Consider the following 20,656-nt stretch of genomic DNA (forward strand, 5'->3'; position numbering starts at 1 on the left):
CAACTCAAACAGCAATTCTGATTGCTTGCATTATTATTTGACGACATATAGTGTGCATTATATATTTTATTGACTATAAATTTAGCAAAACTAATGTCATTTCTGTAACTTACACTCTGCTGGAGCATTATCAGTATATAAACAGTACAGTAGGGCTCGTATTGAACCCCCAGTGTACTACTTTATGCATAAATACTCCCCCCCCCCTCCCGAAAAAAAAAACAGTCTTAACAGGAGTTTTGTTTTAATTCTCTGAGATCATCAATATTGAACAGAAATCAAATATCATACAAACTGCCAATGATCACCGATTAGTTAAAGATGCAGCCAAACCCAGTCACTGAGCAAAGAAGACCTGAGTGAACGTGAGTTTAGTATTCCTACAGTGCTAAAGTCTTTATGCCAACAAGTTCTCAGATGAAATTTAAAATAAAAAAAACTAAACACACACACATAAACAGCAAAGACAAAAGTTAGTTTCTAGTCAGAATGATTGAATCAATTCTGTTTTTATCAATAAAGAAGAACAAAAGCCTTGATTTCTTTCAAAGATAAATCAAACGTATTGAGATCTGTTGAGCAGCTTTCACCCTTCTGATGGAGCAAACAGGATTAGATCCAGCTCGTTAAACTGAGATAAAACAATCACTGCTTTGCATGCGTTTAGCGTCCCACAATCATTGCATTTCAGCAGACTGTCTCCATCTCCAGAAAAAAAGAAAGGCAATGAGAGTTAACACAGCCTGGCAGTCACCTCTCTTTGTGCCAAGACTTCTCAAACAACTTCTCTATCTTACTCTCTGTCACCAATGGTGTCTGTCTATAAGTGTGCGCAGCAGAGGTCAAGACTGAACCATCTTTTTATGGGGATCAAAGACATATCGCTTGAAATGCAAGTGAATGCTAACAGGCTGAAAATCTGTTCTGGGCTCCTCTTCATTTGCAGTTGCACCTTTGCTCCCACTCTTCCCTTTCTTCTTAGAGGCGGAGGAAAACAGCTGCTTGGTTTCTGGTCGAAGACCCTCTAAAGAAAAACATCAACATCAAGGTCAACTCAAACTGTATTAAAAACTGCATTGATGGAAACACAGAAAACGTTAAGATCGTTACTGTATACTGTCCGACAGTATGAACAGTAGTTGTGATGGCATATGTGATACATGATATGGATCTTTTCAGTTATGTGTGCAGTTGATGTTGTAACAATGTGCTGACCTCAAAAACAACTGATGCCTTCGTGCTCCTGATGTAACTGACGACAGTATGTAGAAAACCAGGTCGCAGTTGCTCCTAGTTATAATCTACACAGTTCCACGTTGTGTCGCATCTATCTGTTAGCTTCTCAGTCATCACTTTCCTCTCATATTGGCCTTATTCTAAGCCATACAACCCATGCGAATGCTCAGTTTATTGTTCGATGCCAGTTAGGCGTGCAATGCAAGTCCTTCTCTATCATATCTTGTCGTCTGTCTGTATGTCTTTTCGAGGGAACAAACTGAATGCGTGTTTGCTTGCTGCCTTGCACACGGAAGGTAAAAAATGGTCTCAGTTCACTGCTTTACACGCTGGCTGTCTGACCTCACGTACAGCGGCGCCAGCATTCTTCTTGTTATCGTTATGCCAGCGTGAGGGTTGTTATGGTTGCAGCGCAGCCAGAAATTTCTTCTTGTTATCTTTGATCAGCTGAAAATGCCCCGTTCGCCACCACAAAACACGCCCTCCCACACCCTATCACTTGGGTTCAAGTGACACATGAGGATTGCTATTTTGTTTTCTGCCCACAAATGCTGCCAATGTCTTGGCATTTTCCACACACAGCAAAATTAAACTTTACAGGTACTACACAAACTTAAAGCGTCTCTCAAAGCATGACGATTTTTACTTAAAAAATATTTGTCAGATGTGGTTCAAAGTTAATAAGCAAAAAGCATAAAATACGGATAAAAACTGTCTTTGGTGTGAAGATCACTTTGTTTTCTGTGGAGATACGAAGTGACTGAATCAATACAACGACAGCAACCTAATGTATTACACAGTTCTTTTGGGCTTTTCAGTGGTAAAGTACACATGCTTGGAGAACATGTGCAGTGGCAAATATACTGACAGTTTTGTGTCGGTATATTTAGAAAAGTAGTAACAATCAGTAATACTCCGGTCACTACTACTTCTACTCTGTACAAGAAATCTGTGGATAGGCCTCTTACCTATTTCTAACATAACACACAATTATAGGAATATTATCTTAGACTATATGCTCAGCTGAATGATAAAAATAATCATTAGTTGCAGCCCTATGAATAATGCAGGTATGAACAGCTGATTTGAACAGGAAATAATCTGTGGGTGCAGTCTGTGTAAAAGCAGGCACACACATTAGAAACAGACCTGTGCTGGCCGCAGGAGAGCTCATAATATTTACAAGTTAACTTGTGTATTAGAGTAAAAGCATTTCAATACTTTGTTTTGCTTTGTTTTGGTTTTTTTTACACTGAGTGAGAAAGAAACTACTTCAGACTTCCAGCATATACAAACTGCTTTAACCTCCAAACAACTACATATTCGTCTTTTCCTCCTGTTATAAGCTTATTACATTTAAAAATAAAATGTTTCCTATCATGAATTTGTTGGAATCTACATTTTTTCAGGGGTTTTTTTCCTACAGGAAGTTAGATAAGGAACATGTTTCTATTTATGGCCCTTGAAATATATGTGGGTTTTTTTAACATTATAAGCTTTGTCTTTACTGTATTTTTCAGCTTCTAAACATTGCTCTTTAATATTTTGTGGTGTACCATGTGAGAATCAGAGATATCCAGAAGTACATGCAGTTTGACAACTGAGCAACCAGAACAACAAGAGCAACCAGAGCTGGTTGAGGAAATCTGTTTGATCAAGGAAAATTGTTGCTTTTGAGAATATGAGGACAATACATCCCTTCTAAAGCTGAGAAAAGATTTAGTAGAACTGGGATGCTGAAACTCCTCATTGCATAAAAAATATTGAAAACCAGGATTCATTACTTTACATACGTATGTCTGTACATGCCGCATGCTGATGTTAAGTTTCTGAACCATAAAGGGGGCATTAAGAGAGTTTGTCATCCTTCATCTTTGCTGTTGAACACATTAACGATCTGTTTAGACCTGTGTTTAAAATGATCAACTGCTAATCTCTCTTTTAGTTATACTAAAAGAGCGTGAAAGCAACCATAGCAACCGACCTTCTGTGCCTTTCGAGACTCTGGCTGGTCCTAGTAGATTCCTAATAGGTTTTTAGTGGCAATTTTTATCGCAATGATTTACTTGAACTGATTAACAAACTGGCAAATTGAAATTGAATTTTTAGCATGGATGGTGACAAGCTTTTCAGTCCAATCATTTATTATCTGTTTTAAGACCAGACAGTCTCACCACTTCAGAGGCTACTAACATCATGAAGAGCACAGGTGAGGCTATCCAATTTCTACACGCAATCAACATCGCCCACAGAGATCTCAAGCGATTTGTCATTGGCTTATCATACTTATTCATAAGAAATTTACTTTATTTTTCTTTCAACTGAGGGTGATTTAGTTACTAATGTTGTAATCATATCTTTTTGTTAGATTCCTGAATACTCCCAGCAGCCAGAGAACTTACTGTATTCCTCACAGACTTTGGCTTTGCCAAGGAGACCACCTCACTTAATGATGTTGGTAAGAATCTGTATGTAAAGCCATTAAAAAAGTATTCTTATACAAAATATGATGGATTCACTTGAGGGTTAGGAGTACAACTGCTCAAACAGATCATAACCCATCATTCTCTGTCTTATACCCCTGAATGTCTCATGTTATGTTCCTGCCTGAAGATGTGCGTGACAGTATATGTAAGACTTTTGATTATGCAGGAGTAAGGCAGCAAAAAGGATGTAGGTGAGGCTCTCTTTCTAGATATTTTTGTTTTCTCTTCCCTCCTGGTGTGGAGTCGTGGGTTTTGAGCAACAGAAGGTAAAATAAACACTGATCAGGCTTCCCCCGGAACACGTGCAATCCCCAGAGGAATCCTGGGAATGTGGCTCGGGATGTCAGGCCTACCACTTTTACCACATCCTGAAAACTGTCCGGTGAGCCCCAAAAATTCAAGGAAAGACAGAGAATTTGCTCCTGATGTGAGCACTGATGAAGAGGGAGAGACTGTTATGTGCAGCAGAAAACATCAGGGTAGTTGTTTCACTAAATCCTTACCTTGTACGCGAATCTTGAACTTCCCGCTCTGGCCAAACCCACCCTCAATGACACCAGTTTCTCCTGTGGACAAGGTGACCTTTAACCCCACAAAGAGCTGGAGATTGGTCTCCTTCTTGAACAGGCTGCGGCCAATCACAGTGTAATCATCGGTTACCTGGGCACAAGAGAGCAACAATGATGCAAACAGTGTGCAAGGCAGCGTATGATCTAATAATTCATTTATTGCTCATCTTGTGGTGACTTAATCCTCCGTCACAAAGAGCTGATCTGTCCCACATCCTCATCAATTGCACCGTCCAGCTGCATTCTTCGAGTCCCGCGGCCTGGCTGTCTCGCACTCTCTTTTCCATGGTTGTGCACTTAATGGCATATTTGCTTTTATTTCTCGATTATCATCCATCACTAAGTCAATATAACCCGCTGCTAATCTGATAACGTGAGGGCACCGCTCTGTCTCCAACTCGCCCTCATCACCAGCTCTTCCTTTCTCTTCTGCTTAACCCTCATTCATTCTTGAACATTTGACCCTGATGTATCGCAAGCGTGACTGATGAGCTGATAAAAAAAAAAATACAGTTGCTGTATACGTCGTTTGACAGACCGTCTGAATTGTGGCTGTTCGAGTTCGTCATATCTCAACAATGCCACTAATGTGTTCTTTTACCAAAAGGACATTCTTTAAGTTTGAAGCATAACTGCTGCATTCTGGGAGACACACGAGTGACAACGTTAACGTCACACGACCACCATCTGACCTCGTGCACATGCTGTTCTGCTCCTGAGTTAGCGAGTGGAGCTGTCAACAGCCTGAGGTGCTAAAGCAGGAAACTAATTCACACACTTGAACCCTGACCTGAATCTGCCTTTCTATGAGGGAAACATGCAGAGAAGCTGCACACACAGAATGTAACACACAGAATGACAACAGCTATTATCAACATCACACTTAGTGTGAACAAAAATTTAAATATAACTTGTTAAGTTTCTGAAAAAATGACAAATCCAAGTTAAGTCAGTTAGATGTTTGATGAAAACCACAGAGAGAGCGGCTCGGGATTCAGGACACAATGAAAAAGCAATCACACAAATATGAAAATAAAGGTGGCGAGAGTATGTGACAGAGAGGAAGAGAATGAGAGCGAAAGACGCCCAGGCAGACAGAAGGGAGAGTTAGGCTAGTTCACAGTGGATGTGGATATTCGTGTGCCACTCAGGTGTGTCCAAACAGCGCCAGCCTCTGACAGCTAGACAGGACTAGTGGCGTCAGGCGGCCACCCACGCACACCTCTGTCACAGCACATGCTAAGGCATGCATACCCATCCCATGCCTCAAATATTGCTCACCAGAGCTGCATATGCATGCTTGTTTGTGTGTACGTGTCTGTTTATGAATATACAATAGGGGCTCTGTCTGCGACACGCTCCAGTGCCACCAGCAATGAGAAACATCCAAAGATTCAGAGCACGCAAAAGGAGCGCAAGGTGACAGAGCGGGCAGAGATGCAAGGAGCGGACTCCAAAGAAGGCTGAAAGGTCACCACACTGATCATTTTAAATGAGAGACAAACTGCTGAGCGTGCACTCACCCTCTCCACCTGTCCCTCCTTGTGCTTGGTTTTGTAAATGCGCAGACGAGGTAGATCGGTCTCAGCGTAGTTTTTATCTTCAAACCCCTGCAGCAGACGGCCCTGGAAAGCCAGCCGGCATGCATTGGCGTGGATGTCTGTATCTAGCTTTGAGCCAATTACTAGACAGAGCAAAGGGCACGTGACTGGCCGCTCAAACTCCAATAGAGCCCACTGCTCTGGGTCAGGCCCCAAACTCCCCTCTCCCTGACCAGTTACATATTCATCCTGGTAGAAGTACTCCCTGTCGAAGGTGAACGGAGTTTCCAGTGAGCAGGGCTCTGATGGAGGCGGCTTAGAGTCTGGAGGGGGCTCTGAGGCACCCACAGGTGGCAGGCCAAAGAAGGTCACCTTTGCCATGACTGTCTCGTGACCCACTGTGATGTGGAACTTGGCACGGGTGGACAGAGAGCCCTTGAAGTAGCCTATCTTCCTTACAGAGATGACAGCTGCAAAGAGCGTGCGCAGGGATTCAGGGGTGCACACCACACCACGCTCCAACAGTTTAGGGTCAAACTGTGTTACGCACACACCCACCCGATCCCCCTGCATGGCCCCAGACACGGGCTTCCGAAACATCTGCACCGACTTTATCTTCTTGGTCACCTGATGTCAGAGAGCATAGAGAAATAAATAACACAGCTCAAAACACATTTAAATACAAACAATAAAGTTTCCTCATGTAAACGTAATAAGAGACTGAGATGTAACAGATACAAAGCTACAACTGCAAAACTGAGAAGGAGAAAGCATACTAGGGCTCTACAGTAAAGTTTACAGCTTAGAATTTAACTCCCTATAGGTTCCTTTTGAAAGAGAATAATGTTTTATATTCCCTTTATCATTTTTATTTTTATCAATGTTTTCATTTTAGAGGTAAAATTTGAAAAACAAACCCAGAATACATGTAGAGATTAAAAAGAAATGAAACATCAGTTATAATAGTTATCATTTTCTCCTGTACTCTGATATTTAAAACACACAAAAACGCCCTTTAACGGAATTTTATCAATAAAACATGCACACATGTAAACAAAAAGCTTGTATAAGTTACAGTTTAAAGTGCACTGTTCATCTCTAAAAGATAAGAACTATTTGTCAGCATATTAGCTTTGATAAATGCAAAGACAAATAATTAAACTTCTTGGATATTTAAAAAGTCCCATTAAAGTGTAAAATATTATACATGACTAATTTCTGAGAAAAGGACCTGAAGAGTAAAAATCATATTTGAATATATATGAAGATAAATAAGACACTGATTGAAAAATAGATGCCAAGCTTTGTTTTGTTACACCAAATACGCATCTCCAAAAACAGGTGAACACATGGATGATTTAAAGGTGTCCAGATGAGCATCTATGTATACGTATATGTCACACCACACTCTCGATCCCTAGCTTGACACTGAGAATTTCATGGTTGTGTTTGTTGCCTATTACACAGACAAAATCACCCGTAAGCTGGATTGAGGCTCCTTAACAAGTGGCTATCAATCTAGCTATATGCTGCCTCCAAGAGGTGACCATGATGACTGCACACAAGACCACTGAGACATGCTCATAGTTTGCATCTGGTCTAAATTACCCAACTCCTGTGCTCCCAGTCCACCCCCAGTCCCCCCATCCTTCCCTCGTACTAAACTGACACATCCTCTGATCCCAGCCGGCAAGCCGTCCCTTTTTCTGCCCACAGCCAACTCAACTTCTGAACTTCCGAAACTGCGGTTCCTTCGAATGTTTTTCCACTGCTCGGGAATGTTTCGTGCTTGTACATATCAGAAATTCCAAATTCGTGCCCATTTTTTTGGAACACACCTTTAGCACTGGGATTTCTACAGTGTCATTAATGGCCAGTGACCCCTGCAGGATGGTCCCAGTCATGACTGTTCCTTGACCACGGATAGAGAAACAATGGTCCACAGCCATTAGGAGGTCACCTCCAGGGTCTCTCTTTGGTAGGTATGTCTGTTTCTTCAAAAGCTAGAAGGAGAAAGCACATATTCAAAATGAAATACAAAAAAGACACTCTAATCGATTTGAAAAAATATCTGAAGGTCACGTCTATGGTTTCGGACACATACAAGCATTAATGAGATCCATATCTTGTCTTCATTAATCCTGTTTTTGAAGCTCGGCCTCTTATGTTGACAGAGTTGATCCGACTCAGCAGTTTTTCACACTCCAGGAAAATGTACATTAACTCTCCAGAGTACCATCCTTAGGTTACGTTTTATTTAGCTTTATTGAACACTTGACTTAGTTTGACCAGTAAAATCAACCAATTGTTTATCGAAATCAGTGAGCAGTAAAGAAACTCCACGTTCCAGATGTGCCTGAAGTAATGTTTCCATTACAGTTTGACCACCAGAGAGCACTGAGCTTCTTTTCCAGCTGTCAAATGTTGCTCTTATTGCATACGTTTGTCTCTTCAAAACAATGAGGAAAATAAAAAAATACTAACAATAATGGCTTCAAAACTATTTATAATTTAGATACGCATAAAAAAAAGAATAGCCTAAAACATTATCATCACATTTTTATCTCATGGCAGAACTACAGACAAGTGTTGACAGCATTTATTTACATTAGTTAGAATTTATTTAGCTATGGCTCCTTGTGGATTATTTAATTTTCATGTACATCCCGTGAGCCAGTGGTGACACTTAATGTGGCCCACAAGTATGTGATACTCAACCCTACAGTTCATGATATACTGTGCTCAATGAGACACAGGAAGCTTTACTTCCCATGTATAAAAGGTAAAATTTACTCTTACATTTTATGCATATCTTTTCTGGCTTTGTGCTTTTAATATGTTTTATATGTTACATATTTAATAATATTAAATTTTTAGAATATTTGTCTTATTTTCTGTCTTTTATGTGAAGTGTTGGTTTTTAAATGTGCTCTATAAATAAAGTTATATTGTATTGTATTACTCTTCCACTCACTTGACTGAATGAATGAATCAGCACAAAACAAAAACCTATCAACATAAATCCAAACTCAGCAGACACATTCTAAATAATATCTAAAAATGTTTCACGCATGTTAACTCACTGAATTTGGTACTTTGAGAATGTGTGATTAAAGAAATACTTGCTGTGACCAACTCATTTTTAAGCACATCAATTAAGTAATCATAGTAAATTACTGATCACTCATTTATTATTGACTAACTAGTAACAACAGAGTGGAACCAGTCTCTTTTACCTCTATTAACTGTGGCACTCCCTGTGGCTCCTCTGTGTCAGGAGCCTCGGGACCCCCTGGCTTTGCTGCTACGGCAATCACAGGACAATCCTTAAATCTGTCCGACAGAAAAACAACAAGGTGGAATCATGTCATGCTTCAATGTTTTTGTTTTTTGTTTTTTTTTTTTTGGGGGGGGGGGGGGGGGGTGTTGTTTTCTTTAAAGCATCACTGAAATATAAGCAGGCTGAGCAGACTAACTCTGGACACAGAGGGAGAGATATGAAGTGTAATAAATGAGGGAGCTGACATGAGGGTTAGATCTGTGATTACTGCAAGTACTTGGGATCCCCGTAACCCCACTAATGTGTGGCTCTACATTATGCAGCTGTGTAACCCAATTATCATTTTAGATATAATTGCAGACCTGGTGCTTTCCAGTGTTTTGTGGAGTCTCTTGGTCATTTTCTCAATGGCACTTTGTCTCTTGTTGGGTGGCAGTAGGTCAATCTTATTCAGGACAACAACCATGCGAGGGCAGGTGAGCTCCCCTATCAGCAGACACTCTGCAGTCTGAGTCTGCACCCCTTTCACCACATCCACCACCAGCATCATCAGGTCGATGATTTGGGCACCTAGAGGAGGCAGATGTCACAGAGGTCAAAGAAAAGTAGTGAGCTGAAGGGGAACAATGCAGTGCTTTGTGTTAAAGGCATTTCAGCTTTCCTGCTCTATAAAAAGATGCAAATGCTTAGAGGCTATGTAGCCGACAACAGCAATGCAAACAGGAATGGACACGGAAACCCAAAAATAACAGGAGAAAAAGAGGAGAAATAAAGGGAGGGGGTGCACAGAGGCAAAGAGAGAATAAAAGGCTAGAGGGTTGAAACTGGAGCCGCAGCTCACTTGGTTGTCTTTCCTTTCCCTCTTTCTTTTCCTGATTTTGGCAATCTCTCTTTCCTGTGCTCGCCCCACTTGGGACTACAGGGGAAGTTTAATATAGACCCCAATCCACACACAATTTTGCTCCTCCATAATCTACAGCATGTGCCACCTAAATGGCTCTTGCATTTTTTTTTTCTTTTACAGTGCTGGTCACACAATGCAAATGCATTTAGTGTTTAATGGGCTTCTAAAACAACCTTTTATTGTTCAGTAAATAAGAAAACAGGACTTCTTGCTCTGAACATCTGCAAATCCTAAAGTTGTTTCTCCAAATACTTCCAACCTTTAAACTCAACATACTTTCAAACAAGCTTTGAAAAAAACAAAACTAAACACACACAGACCCACTGAGGCGTGCTGAAAAAGAGAGGGCGCCCTCTGCTGGACAACAAATTGAAGCTCAAATGTAGCGAGGATGTAGTTACTATCCTATTAAGGCCTGTTGACTGCAGCCCTCACAAAGATCTGAAAGAATGATCTGTTGTGATTGATACAAACATACTAGTCTGATAATGTACACCCTTACACCAAACACTGTCAGTGTTTGTGCTACTGAAGGCATCCCAGACATGTTTTAATGTTTTTATGGACATACTGTTAAAACTTGTTTTGTACAAACTTGTTCATTCGTGACTGATCAGCACTAAATCTTATGATGTTCCAGCACTTACTTTTTCCAATTTTCATTTGATGGTTATATATAAACTTGGGTGATGTTGTGACTGCCTGTAGTCCACTCTGTTTCAAAGGCTATTTCCCAGTGAGTCAGTCATAGTCAGTCAAATATGTGTAAAAGAATTTGTGAATTCTGAATGTTTTTCCTGCATAAATGCCTTTTCTGTTCATCTGGACATAGCGTTTTCAGTGGGAGAAACATTTCATCACTCATCCAAGTGAATTCTTCAGTCTCAGCTGACTGCAGGTTTCCCCAATCTTATAAATAGTACATTTGTATAATGATTGAAACTAGCACCATTGAGGGAACAATGGGCTGGGAGGTCAGTTCCTTGATCAATTAATATGCAAATTCTCATGACAACAACCACTGATCAAAGCCCATTGATCAATGACCATGAGTACCATTTACAGGGAGTTGGGGAATGGCTACAATTACAGCATTGTAAGATGGCAGAGATGTACCCTTAGGCCCCCTCCTCAATTCAGAGATGGTCTTTCCCTTTTCACGTAAAGGGGCTCCTTGACTAAACGCTCAAACCAGCATTCCTCCCTGTCCAGGATGTGTAAATCCTCATCACTGAAAGAGTGTCCACTGGCCTGTAGGTGTGAATAGACTGCTGAGTCCTGGCCTGACGAAGTGGCTCTTCTGTGTTGTGCCATCCGCTTAGCCAGAGGTTGTTTGGTTTCCCCGATGTATAAATCCTGCCAATCCTCCTGGCACTTAACACTTACACTATATTTCTCTGTTTGTGTCAGGGGACAGATCCTTGGGGTGGACCAAGGTGCAGCCACTGAGACGTGGTGTTTTTTAAAAAATGCCTCACTTGGATGAGTGTTGAAACGTTTCTCCTTCTGAAAACGCTACGCCCAGATGAACAGAATCAACTTTTGGGGATTTACTTACCTGGATGATTGAGCATGCATCAATAAGGAAATTATGTGAAATTGAGGTTTATGAAGGTAATTATGTCTGTGGTTTCACATCCAAACTTTTTGTACCCAGATTCCTGCAAGTTATTTTATTGCCCAAGAAGACAGCATGCAGTCACATACACACACAAAGTAGATTTAACTGACTGCATATTTACATTTTCTGTAAATATCGCGATAAAATCGTTGTTGTCATTTCTTTTGATAATCCTGTATTTAAAATGGGAAATCGTGACCCTCCTACATCAGAGCTCACCTCCAATGATAGTTCGAATGAGAGAAGCGTGCCCCGGACAATCCACCAGGGTAAACTGGAGGCTGTCATATGGCTGCTTCCCCACGCTGTCCCGCAGGTGATCGGGAAGATCCACAGTGAAGGAGGAGAAGCCGAGGTCCAGAGTGATGCCTCTCTCGCGGGACTGCGGGTTCTTGTCGAAGGCGGCAGTGGACGCGGTGCTGCTCAGCGCCCTGGCGAGCGACGTCTTCCCGCTGTCGACATGTCCGAGCACGCCGACGTTGAAATTTAACGTTTTCGTGCGGGTGTCAGAAGATTCGGACATGTTGTTGAACTCTTACCTGGAGCGCGTATTTTTCTCTACTCTGGGAGAGACGCTTAACTCGGCTCCAAAAACAGACAAAAAGCGGGGCTAGTTTATGGCCACAGACTGCGCTTATTTAGCAAAGCCGCAACAAAATATACGAATACTTTGTGGCTTACAGCGTGTGGTTTAGTAATAAATCTGACATAACTTTCGAGGAAACTGTTGAAAGTCTTCCCTAGTGTCAGTGTATTCTATCCCAGGGACAACATGTTAAGGGGGAACTGTTTTTTATTAGCAGACAAAAATCATAAAAGGAAAGTGATCACTCATAATAGCACTTTAATCACATCTTAATTTTGAAATTATTAAAACCCGTCCACCTTTTTTATTCCTGCATTTATATTGTATTTTAATTCATATATTTGCAAGTTTTTGACAGTTTCTACTACGACAAACCAACAGAAACACAAACGGAAATGGGAAACGACAAAAGGGCGGGCTCTGGAGTGTAAATGTGATTGACAGGCTCTAATCCAATGAATGCTCAGGGATATTTGGCGTAGCCCAATAGTTTACCACAGTTTTTAGATGGGCGGTACTTAAAGGTATCACTTCCGCTTATTTTCCCTAGTAACCCACATGGAAACAGATTTTCCTGTGTTTTGAGTTTAGGCGCCGATTGAGGCGGTATTTCGTATTAGAGATTATATGTGTATTTAACGCATCTGGCAGACTTTACACTATACATTTTCACAAATAACGCAACTATGAAGATCGAGGAGGTAAAAAGCACAACAAAAACGCAGAGGATCGCTTCACACAGTCACGTCAAAGGACTGGGGCTAGACGAGGCCGGTAATGCTAAACAGACAGCATGTGGACTCGTGGGCCAGGAGGCTGCAAGAGAGGTAATATTCGTGTTTCACGTCATTTGCTTTCTTTTTTCTTTTGGGGGAATATTATGTAAGAAGGGAATATTTACGAGGACAATTGAGCGCTTTACAGGCACTACAGTACAAGCTAATCCTATTAGCATTGAGTGGGGTCGCTGTCGTTTGCGGGTCCGATTTGTGACAGAGAGACGCTAACTTATAAGAAGACGGTATATACATCCCTATAGTTTAACTTAATCTGGATTAAAAGTATGAATTGTGAATTTATAATAACTGTTTTCTAACGGAAAGCAGGGAGGTATCAGTTGTTGATGGATCTAGTTGAGAAAAAACGGATCTGCTGTTGGGTACAGGTACAATAAGGACAACCAGATGAACTACATTTATTTAAAGCCATTTTAACATTCAAATGTGGTTTAATATATCCCTTTTCTTAAGTGGAAAATTAAATGATCCCGAACAGCAGTGAATTATGGGAGCTGATACAAATTTTAATGGCATACAAATTTTTCTTGCTGGCCATTGTCAATTTTTTGTATTTATCTTTTTATTTGCTATTTATTCCCATTTTGTGCTGGTAATTTAAAAAAAAACATCATTACTAATAAAAAAAGTGGTGTAAAGTCTTTCAGGGTGTCACACTATATTTAAAAAATGTACACCCACAAAACTCATGTAACACACCAATTCAATGATCAGTTGCCACTGACATTGGTAAGTAACATTTATTTGAATGTACAAACTGATATATTTGCCAGTTAGTGTGAGTTTTATTGAAAATTAAACATTGCAGGTTCATTATTAACCCAGCAAAGCTTTTCACAAACTAAATAGCAAAGTTATGGTAAAGACTAGAGCAGGGATGTCAAACTCATTTCATGTTGTGGGCCACATACATCCATCTTTGATCTTAAGTGGGCTGGACCAGTGAAACTCTTTTCCGTCAGTGTATAACTGCACATTTAATCTCTGAGATATCTTAACATAAGATAAAGACGTGCAATTTAAACAGCATGTCTCAGTTTTTCTACATGATATAGACATTTTACTGTAGTAAATAGTAAAAGAACTCTGTCAACATGATTCTTTAGTCTTAAACTGAAAGAAATAAATGTCTAAAATTGCTGAAAAGGTTCTGGTAGTTCCCTGTTCAGACTGACCTGCAACTATGAAACAGCATTTTTTTTTAAGTCACAAAAATTATATTTAATTGGGAATCGCTGTGAAAAAAGGAGCCTTTTTAGAAAATAGTGGAGAAAAAAAAACCTGGAAATTTTCTGTCATTTAATTGCTTATCTGTTGCTTTGGTGTAATATGAATAGGGATGTCATTAGCAGCAGGAAAAAGCTGTAAAACCTATGAAAATACAGTTTAAAAAATAATAATTTATTCCACTTTGCACATTTTCCAAAGTCATCCAATGGGCTGGATTGGAGTCTTTGCTTGGTTTATTTTGGCCCCCAGGCCATATGTTTGACACCCGTAGACTAGAGCCTGATTCATTTATCAGCAGGGTAGGTTTATCAACAGTTAATAGCTGTTTAGTGGTCTGTTAGTATTGGCATTTATACTGCCTTAACAGTGAAAATAGGGAAAATATAAAGAGGAGACTAGAGAACGACGTATTGACACTGCATAGTTTGTCCATCAGAGGGCACTCTGCAACTTCCCTGTAATTTGGAACGCCACAGAAGCAACAACCAGAGCATTAATGAATTACTATAGTAACAAATGTTAGGGAAATCTGTTTATGTTTTATATTTCTGACAGATAAAAAAAAAACAGATATTAGAAATTATTTTCTTAATATTCTTAAAATTCCTACATTGACCCTGCCCACCTCCGATGTGTACTCTGCTACATGCGCTGCACCCAGTGCTGATGTTTTTGTAACGAATGAAGGTAAAACATATTTATATAGCACATTTCTAGATGAAATGCTTTACCACAACAATCAACAAAGAACAATGCTGATATAAAAACACAACAATGATTTCCACTAGGAAAAAGCAAGTCTATGCAAATAAGCTCCTTTAAAGTTTCATTGGAGTCCACGGATTTTAAATGTAATAGTAGTACATTCTCGATCCCTAATGCATGATTTCCTTTCATTTTCGGTCTTCAGAGTAGAACAATGAGGTTTTGGCCAGAAGATCTCAATCACCTGCATGCTGTATATGGATGCAATCATTTACTAATGAACGCAGGCATTTGATCATGCAGGGCTCTGAAAATGATTGCAAAGATCTTAGTCTGAACTTATGGGGATCCAGGGTGAAGACGTCAAATAGGGTGTCACATCAGAACACTTGGAGGTAGCCTCGCAGCTGCTGGTTGGACTATTTGTAAGCGATCCAACAAATGACCTATTGAAGCCAATGTACAGTGAATTGCAGTAGTCCAGTTGTTTCCATTTCCGTTTCTTAAGTAATTGTGCAAGCTGTTATTTGCTATTCTGATACAAATATACAATGCATTATTATTTCTCTGACAGTTAATGTGAGTGGCTACAGAGGATTGCACAGATTATAACTAGATTGACACAGCTTGTAGTGCTGCTACAATTCAGAATAACTTGCATAACTCGGTTATAAAGAGCAAAAAATCCTTGGGGCAAATTGTTTTTGCTTCTATGCTTTGTTTAACCCACAGCTCTGTTGTTCTCAGTCATCACCCAGCATCTCACTCATATTTGCGACTAAAAATAGAGATGCAATAGAAAAAAACTAAGCCATTAAATCCACACAGCCCCCAGTTTTTAAACAAAAAGCTCATAACACAACAGCAGCACTTTCAATCACAATCACAAACCTGCAGCAAGCAGGGGTGAATCTAAAGGTGAGCATGGTGTATATTAGGCCATTTATTTCAAGGCTTTCGTAACAGTATTTTTCTGATTTTTAATAACATAAAATGGTTTATTAATAAAATCGTGTTTTCTAATAAAAACCATATAAAAGTTTTTTCTTCAGGCCTAAAAAAATGTCCACGTGCCAGTAAAACTCTAAACCACTGACTTGGTGCTGTTAGGGTGGACACTTCATTATTAATAGCATCTATATGATCATAACATCTTGTTTACATCAGCGCTCAGGGTGACATTCAGAATGTCGATCTGCTCGCTTTTCTTCATTGCAGCAATGCCACACACCCTTAAAGGGATTACAGACAGACTCACTCACTGATACACTAGCACACTTAAACACGCAGATGCACAAAAACACACATGAACACACAGCAGATCTACCTCATCCATGAGATATAACACCATCGGAACTCTTTTTGCCTTCTACTAATGAGAGAAAGCCCCCCTGTCCCCAAGAACACAGAGTAAAAGAGCTAATGCCTTATTTTAGATTCATGTATATCTTATTTTATGACATTATTGTACTTTTTGACAGTTGTATGCTGTTAAACTTTTAAACACTCTACTAAATCGGATGTGAATTGCTAAATTCTTGTTCCACTCGGTGGGCTTTGAATTGAATTGTTTTTGTCAGCCACATTAAAGGAACTGACGTTTGTATCAGAGTGTGACTTTAGCCACAACAGATGCGTTGCCTCGTGTGCTTTACAGTTCTCCAACAGGGTTGTATAACGCCTGGGTTCAGGAGTGGGGGTTTTGCTAGTTAGTTGTATTGCATTTAAACCTTGCGCGTGTGCATAATAGTCTAATTTGTCTTATTCTCCAGGCTTGTGGTATCATCGTTGAGCTGATCCGCTCAAAAAAGATGGCAGGGAGGGCCATTTTACTGGCAGGGCCACCTGGAACAGGAAAGGTAAGTGTGCTGTGTTCAGCAGTAAGGTTTAATTTAATATAGCAGATATCTCTGCAGCGTTTGTTAACCATGCCTCTTTATTTCTTCCTGCCTGCGCACCTTCAGACTGCCCTCGCCCTGGCTATGGCACAGGAGCTGGGAAACAAGGTACCATTCTGCCCCATGGTCGGCAGTGAGGTCTACTCATCTGAAATCAAGAAGACAGAAGTATTGATGGAGAATTTCAGGAGGGCGATTGGTGAGTGTTGGATAGATTTTTAACCCAGATTTTAGTTTTCTGTTCTCCAGGTTTACTCGATGGGTTGTGACCTGTTGGGCATTTAGTTTGTAGAAGTGAAAATGAGCTTACTATTACCAAAGGCTTAATTGGTAAGAAAATAAGAAACTGGCCTAATGATTTAATTAGATTTAATATTGATATACACCTAAAGCATTTTGTCTTTTTAAAAATAATATTTTTATGCGTGTCTTCTATTGTACTGGTGGGAAAAGATCAGGTCATACTAGCAGTGAGAAAGAAACTCTTGCACACACAGTTGTCATGAGCTGAAAGGTAACACTGTAAAGCAGATTTATAAAGGTGGTGAGAAGGAATAGCAGAAAGGGGATCTGAGACTGCTGATGCTACCTGTTGAGTGGGCAGCAAATGGAGCCAAGGTGGAGGGAGACGTGGTCATTAGCACATTCACTCCACCCCTTGAGCAGATTCTTCAGAGAGACCAGGTTTCATTTGAACGTTGTCATCACCTTGTCAATAACAGCACCCTGATGGACAGTCCCCGCCTTTAGAGCTGCTCTGTGCCCCACAGCACCGAGGATTAGACACCTGTGTGCTGCATGTAACAGGAACAAGAGCATGATCGTGTTACACTGAACAATGTCCAGTCATTTCACAGGACACATGTTTCTTTTCTGTAATAAAATACGTTGCTCGGTGACCCAATGGATGCTGCGGCTTAGCTCATGTAGGAATATAAAGACCAGATTAGGTTGTGCATAAGTTTGTATGTGTGTAAATGTGTAACTGTAATGCTGCGCCATATTCAGGATTGCGCATCAAAGAAACAAAGGAGGTGTATGAAGGGGAGGTGACAGAGCTGACCCCATGCGAGACCGAGAATCCCATGGGCGGCTACGGCAAAACCATCAGCCACGTCATCATCGGTCTGAAGACTGCCAAAGGCACAAAGCAGCTCAAGGTCAGACTGAGAGTTTTAATCTTTCCCCTCAGCTTTCCTGTCCTTTCTTCACTGTGTCTGTCAATAAAGCTGAAAAAGGCCAAAAAAAAAACCCTAAAAAACCCTGACAGCCAAAGCTAGGCCAGCGTTTTGCTTTAAAACATTTAAAGTTGTTGTGTTTCCTTAGCTGGATCCCAGTATTTACGAGAGTCTTCAGAAAGAGCGTGTGGAGGTGGGAGACGTCATCTACATTGAAGCTAACAGCGGAGCCGTGAAGGTAAACTATTTTACTTTTATGCTGTTATGTTACATTTGCAGCACATTTTGGTTTTTGGCAAAAGCGAGAAACTGATCATGGCTGATTGTTCATTTACCAGATTGTGTATAGTTTACAGATGAAAAATGTTTTTTCCAAAAAACGTCTTAGTCGGGTCAAAGTTGAGGGTTTTTCCATCTTGCTTGTCCTCTTCAACCCTTCATGGTGGCATGCTTTCATCTCTCTCCACCCTGCTGCATTTGTGTTGTACTCTGGAATGAGCCTCTCATTCCTGCGGCTCTTCATGTTCCATTTATCTCTCCATCTCCCACAGTGCCTCTTTACCAACAGTGGGGCTTGCGGCCTGTGCTGAAAGGCTGCAGGAGCGGTTCTTTTAATCAGTGCAGGTGGGCCAGAAGCACAGGTCGGCTCTAGTCAGAGGGTAAAGGAGGAGGGCTGGGCGACACATTTGTTACTGTTGACAGCCACCTCATGACTTTCCTTCTGAACCTCTTTCATCCTTCAGCCACATGCCCTTGTTTCTGCAGTGGGCTGGCACTGAGTTCAGTCATACATCTGCTCTCCCTCCTGCAGTGTGGTACCTTTCCCTTCATTGTTGACTGCAGCAATGTGAGACATTAATCTTTTCTATTACTGTGCCTTTGCAGAGACAAGGCCGCTGTGACACCTTTGCAACAGAGTTTGACCTGGAGGCAGAGGAGTATGTTCCGCTGCCCAAAGGTGATGTCCACAAAAAGAAGGAGATTGTCCAAGATGTCACACTGCATGACCTGGATGTTGCAAATGCTCGCCCCCAGGTACATAACTGCAATAATAAAGTAGCATCGGTTTGGAATAAACACATCTGTATACATCTTAAATTTGATTGTTTTTATATTGGCACTCTTTATAAACGGTTCATTGTTTCATCTCAGGGAGGCCAGGACATTCTCTCCATGATGGGACAATTGATGAAGCCCAAAAAGACAGAAATCACTGGTAGAGACGGTGTAACACCTAACTCAGACTAAATCTCTCAAGTTGTCTTCAGTTCTTGACCCACTGCCAATTTCTCGCTGCAGATAAGTTGCGTGCTGAGATCAACAAGGTGGTGAACCGCTACATAGACCAAGGTATAGCTGAGCTCGTACCCGGCGTGCTGTTCGTGGATGAGGTGCACATGCTGGACATTGAATGCTTCACGTACCTCCATCGAGCACTGGAAAGCAGCATCGCCCCCATTGTCGTATTCGCTTCTAACAGGGGAAACTGTTTAATCAGGTGAGAAGTGCTTTATGGAGAGAAGCACATTTTGTTTTTGTTTATTTTTAAGGTAAAACAAAACAGTTTCAGGATTTAAGTAGTTTTTGTTGACCAGGGGGACAGAGGACATCAGTTCTCCACACGGCATTCCTCTGGACTTGCTGGACAGAGTCATGATCATTCGCACCATGTTGTACACACCACAGGAGATGAAGCAGGTAAGTCTGAAAACCAATTTCTGTGGATTATGTGATGTGCGACATCAAACTGTCTGTGCATGCGTCACTAACGAGGCTGTGGTCTGCAGATCATCAAGATTCGGGCTCAGACCGAAGGAATCAGCATCAGTGAGGAGGCTCTTACACACCTGGCAGAGATTGGCACCAAGACCACCCTCAGGTACGGCCAAACACTCTGGGTGTGGGTGTGTTATAATGAAATGCCTCAACTCAGTTACGGTTTGCTCAACAAAATCTAAAAGTTCATGTGTACTCTTTCTATTTTTGACGTACCGTAATAAATTTGTTTAGCCATAACTGTTGCCAGATGTTTAAAAAAAAAAAAACGTTGTTCAAAGGGATTAGAATAGGTCAGCTACGTCACTGAGACCAACATGTATAAAGTTACAGATAAAAGACTGTATACTGTAGTAAAGCTCTTGTAGGATTTGCACCCATTAAACTATCTTCTGCTATAAACAGGTTTACTATAAATATGTGTGTGTGGGTGTACTGAGTCTTTCCTATTTCCTGTTTTGTCTCAGATACGCTGTACAGCTGCTGACGCCGGCAAGTCTGTTGGGCCGCGTTCAGGGAAAAGAAACAGTGGAGAGGGAGCAGGTAGAAGAGATCAATGAGCTGTTCTATGACGCCAAGTCTTCAGCAAAAATCCTCCAAGATCAGGATCACAAGTTTATGAAATAAAACTTGTGATCATTGTATTTGTCCATCCTAGTTTCACTCTAACGTTCATTGCATTTTATCATCTTTGCCCTTCACTGTAACTCACTCCGGTGTCCCTGCCTCTGCTTTCTGTAGTAGTTTTGTTCAGATGAATTTTTATTTGTTCCATTTGTCAATGGAAAGTTTTGAAATAAAAAAGGAAAAATTAAATTTTCTTAGTTTTGCCTCTTATTTTTGGATTTT

At 40.7% G+C, this 20,656-nt stretch overlaps 2 protein-coding genes across 2 annotated transcripts; one reads left to right on the forward strand and one right to left on the reverse strand.

Annotated features, from left to right (window-relative positions):
* Positions 1-227: 227 nt before the first annotated feature.
* On the reverse strand, positions 228-12,160 carry eefsec (eukaryotic elongation factor, selenocysteine-tRNA-specific). Its single transcript, XM_026168014.2, has 7 exons — positions 11,857-12,160; positions 9,475-9,682; positions 9,069-9,165; positions 7,671-7,835; positions 5,815-6,459; positions 4,226-4,382; positions 228-1,024 (listed from the first exon to the last, which is right to left on the reverse strand). The coding sequence occupies exons 1-7, from the start codon at positions 12,158-12,160 to the stop codon at positions 843-845; spliced, it is 1,758 nt and encodes a 585-aa protein (XP_026023799.1). The 3' UTR covers positions 228-842.
* A 558-nt stretch (positions 12,161-12,718) lies between these two features.
* Positions 12,719-20,623, forward strand: ruvbl1 (RuvB-like AAA ATPase 1). Its single transcript, XM_026168016.2, has 11 exons — positions 12,719-13,050; positions 16,728-16,814; positions 16,920-17,052; positions 17,862-18,013; positions 18,180-18,269; positions 18,917-19,066; positions 19,184-19,247; positions 19,331-19,529; positions 19,627-19,729; positions 19,819-19,910; positions 20,275-20,623. The coding sequence occupies exons 1-11, from the start codon at positions 12,910-12,912 to the stop codon at positions 20,432-20,434; spliced, it is 1,371 nt and encodes a 456-aa protein (XP_026023801.1). The 5' UTR covers positions 12,719-12,909; the 3' UTR covers positions 20,435-20,623.
* The last annotated feature ends 33 nt before the right edge of the window (positions 20,624-20,656 follow it).

This window comes from Astatotilapia calliptera, chromosome 5, assembly GCF_964374335.1.
Source record: "Astatotilapia calliptera chromosome 5, fAstCal68.1, whole genome shotgun sequence".
In the NCBI taxonomy this organism is placed as follows: domain Eukaryota; kingdom Metazoa; phylum Chordata; class Actinopteri; order Cichliformes; family Cichlidae; genus Astatotilapia; species Astatotilapia calliptera.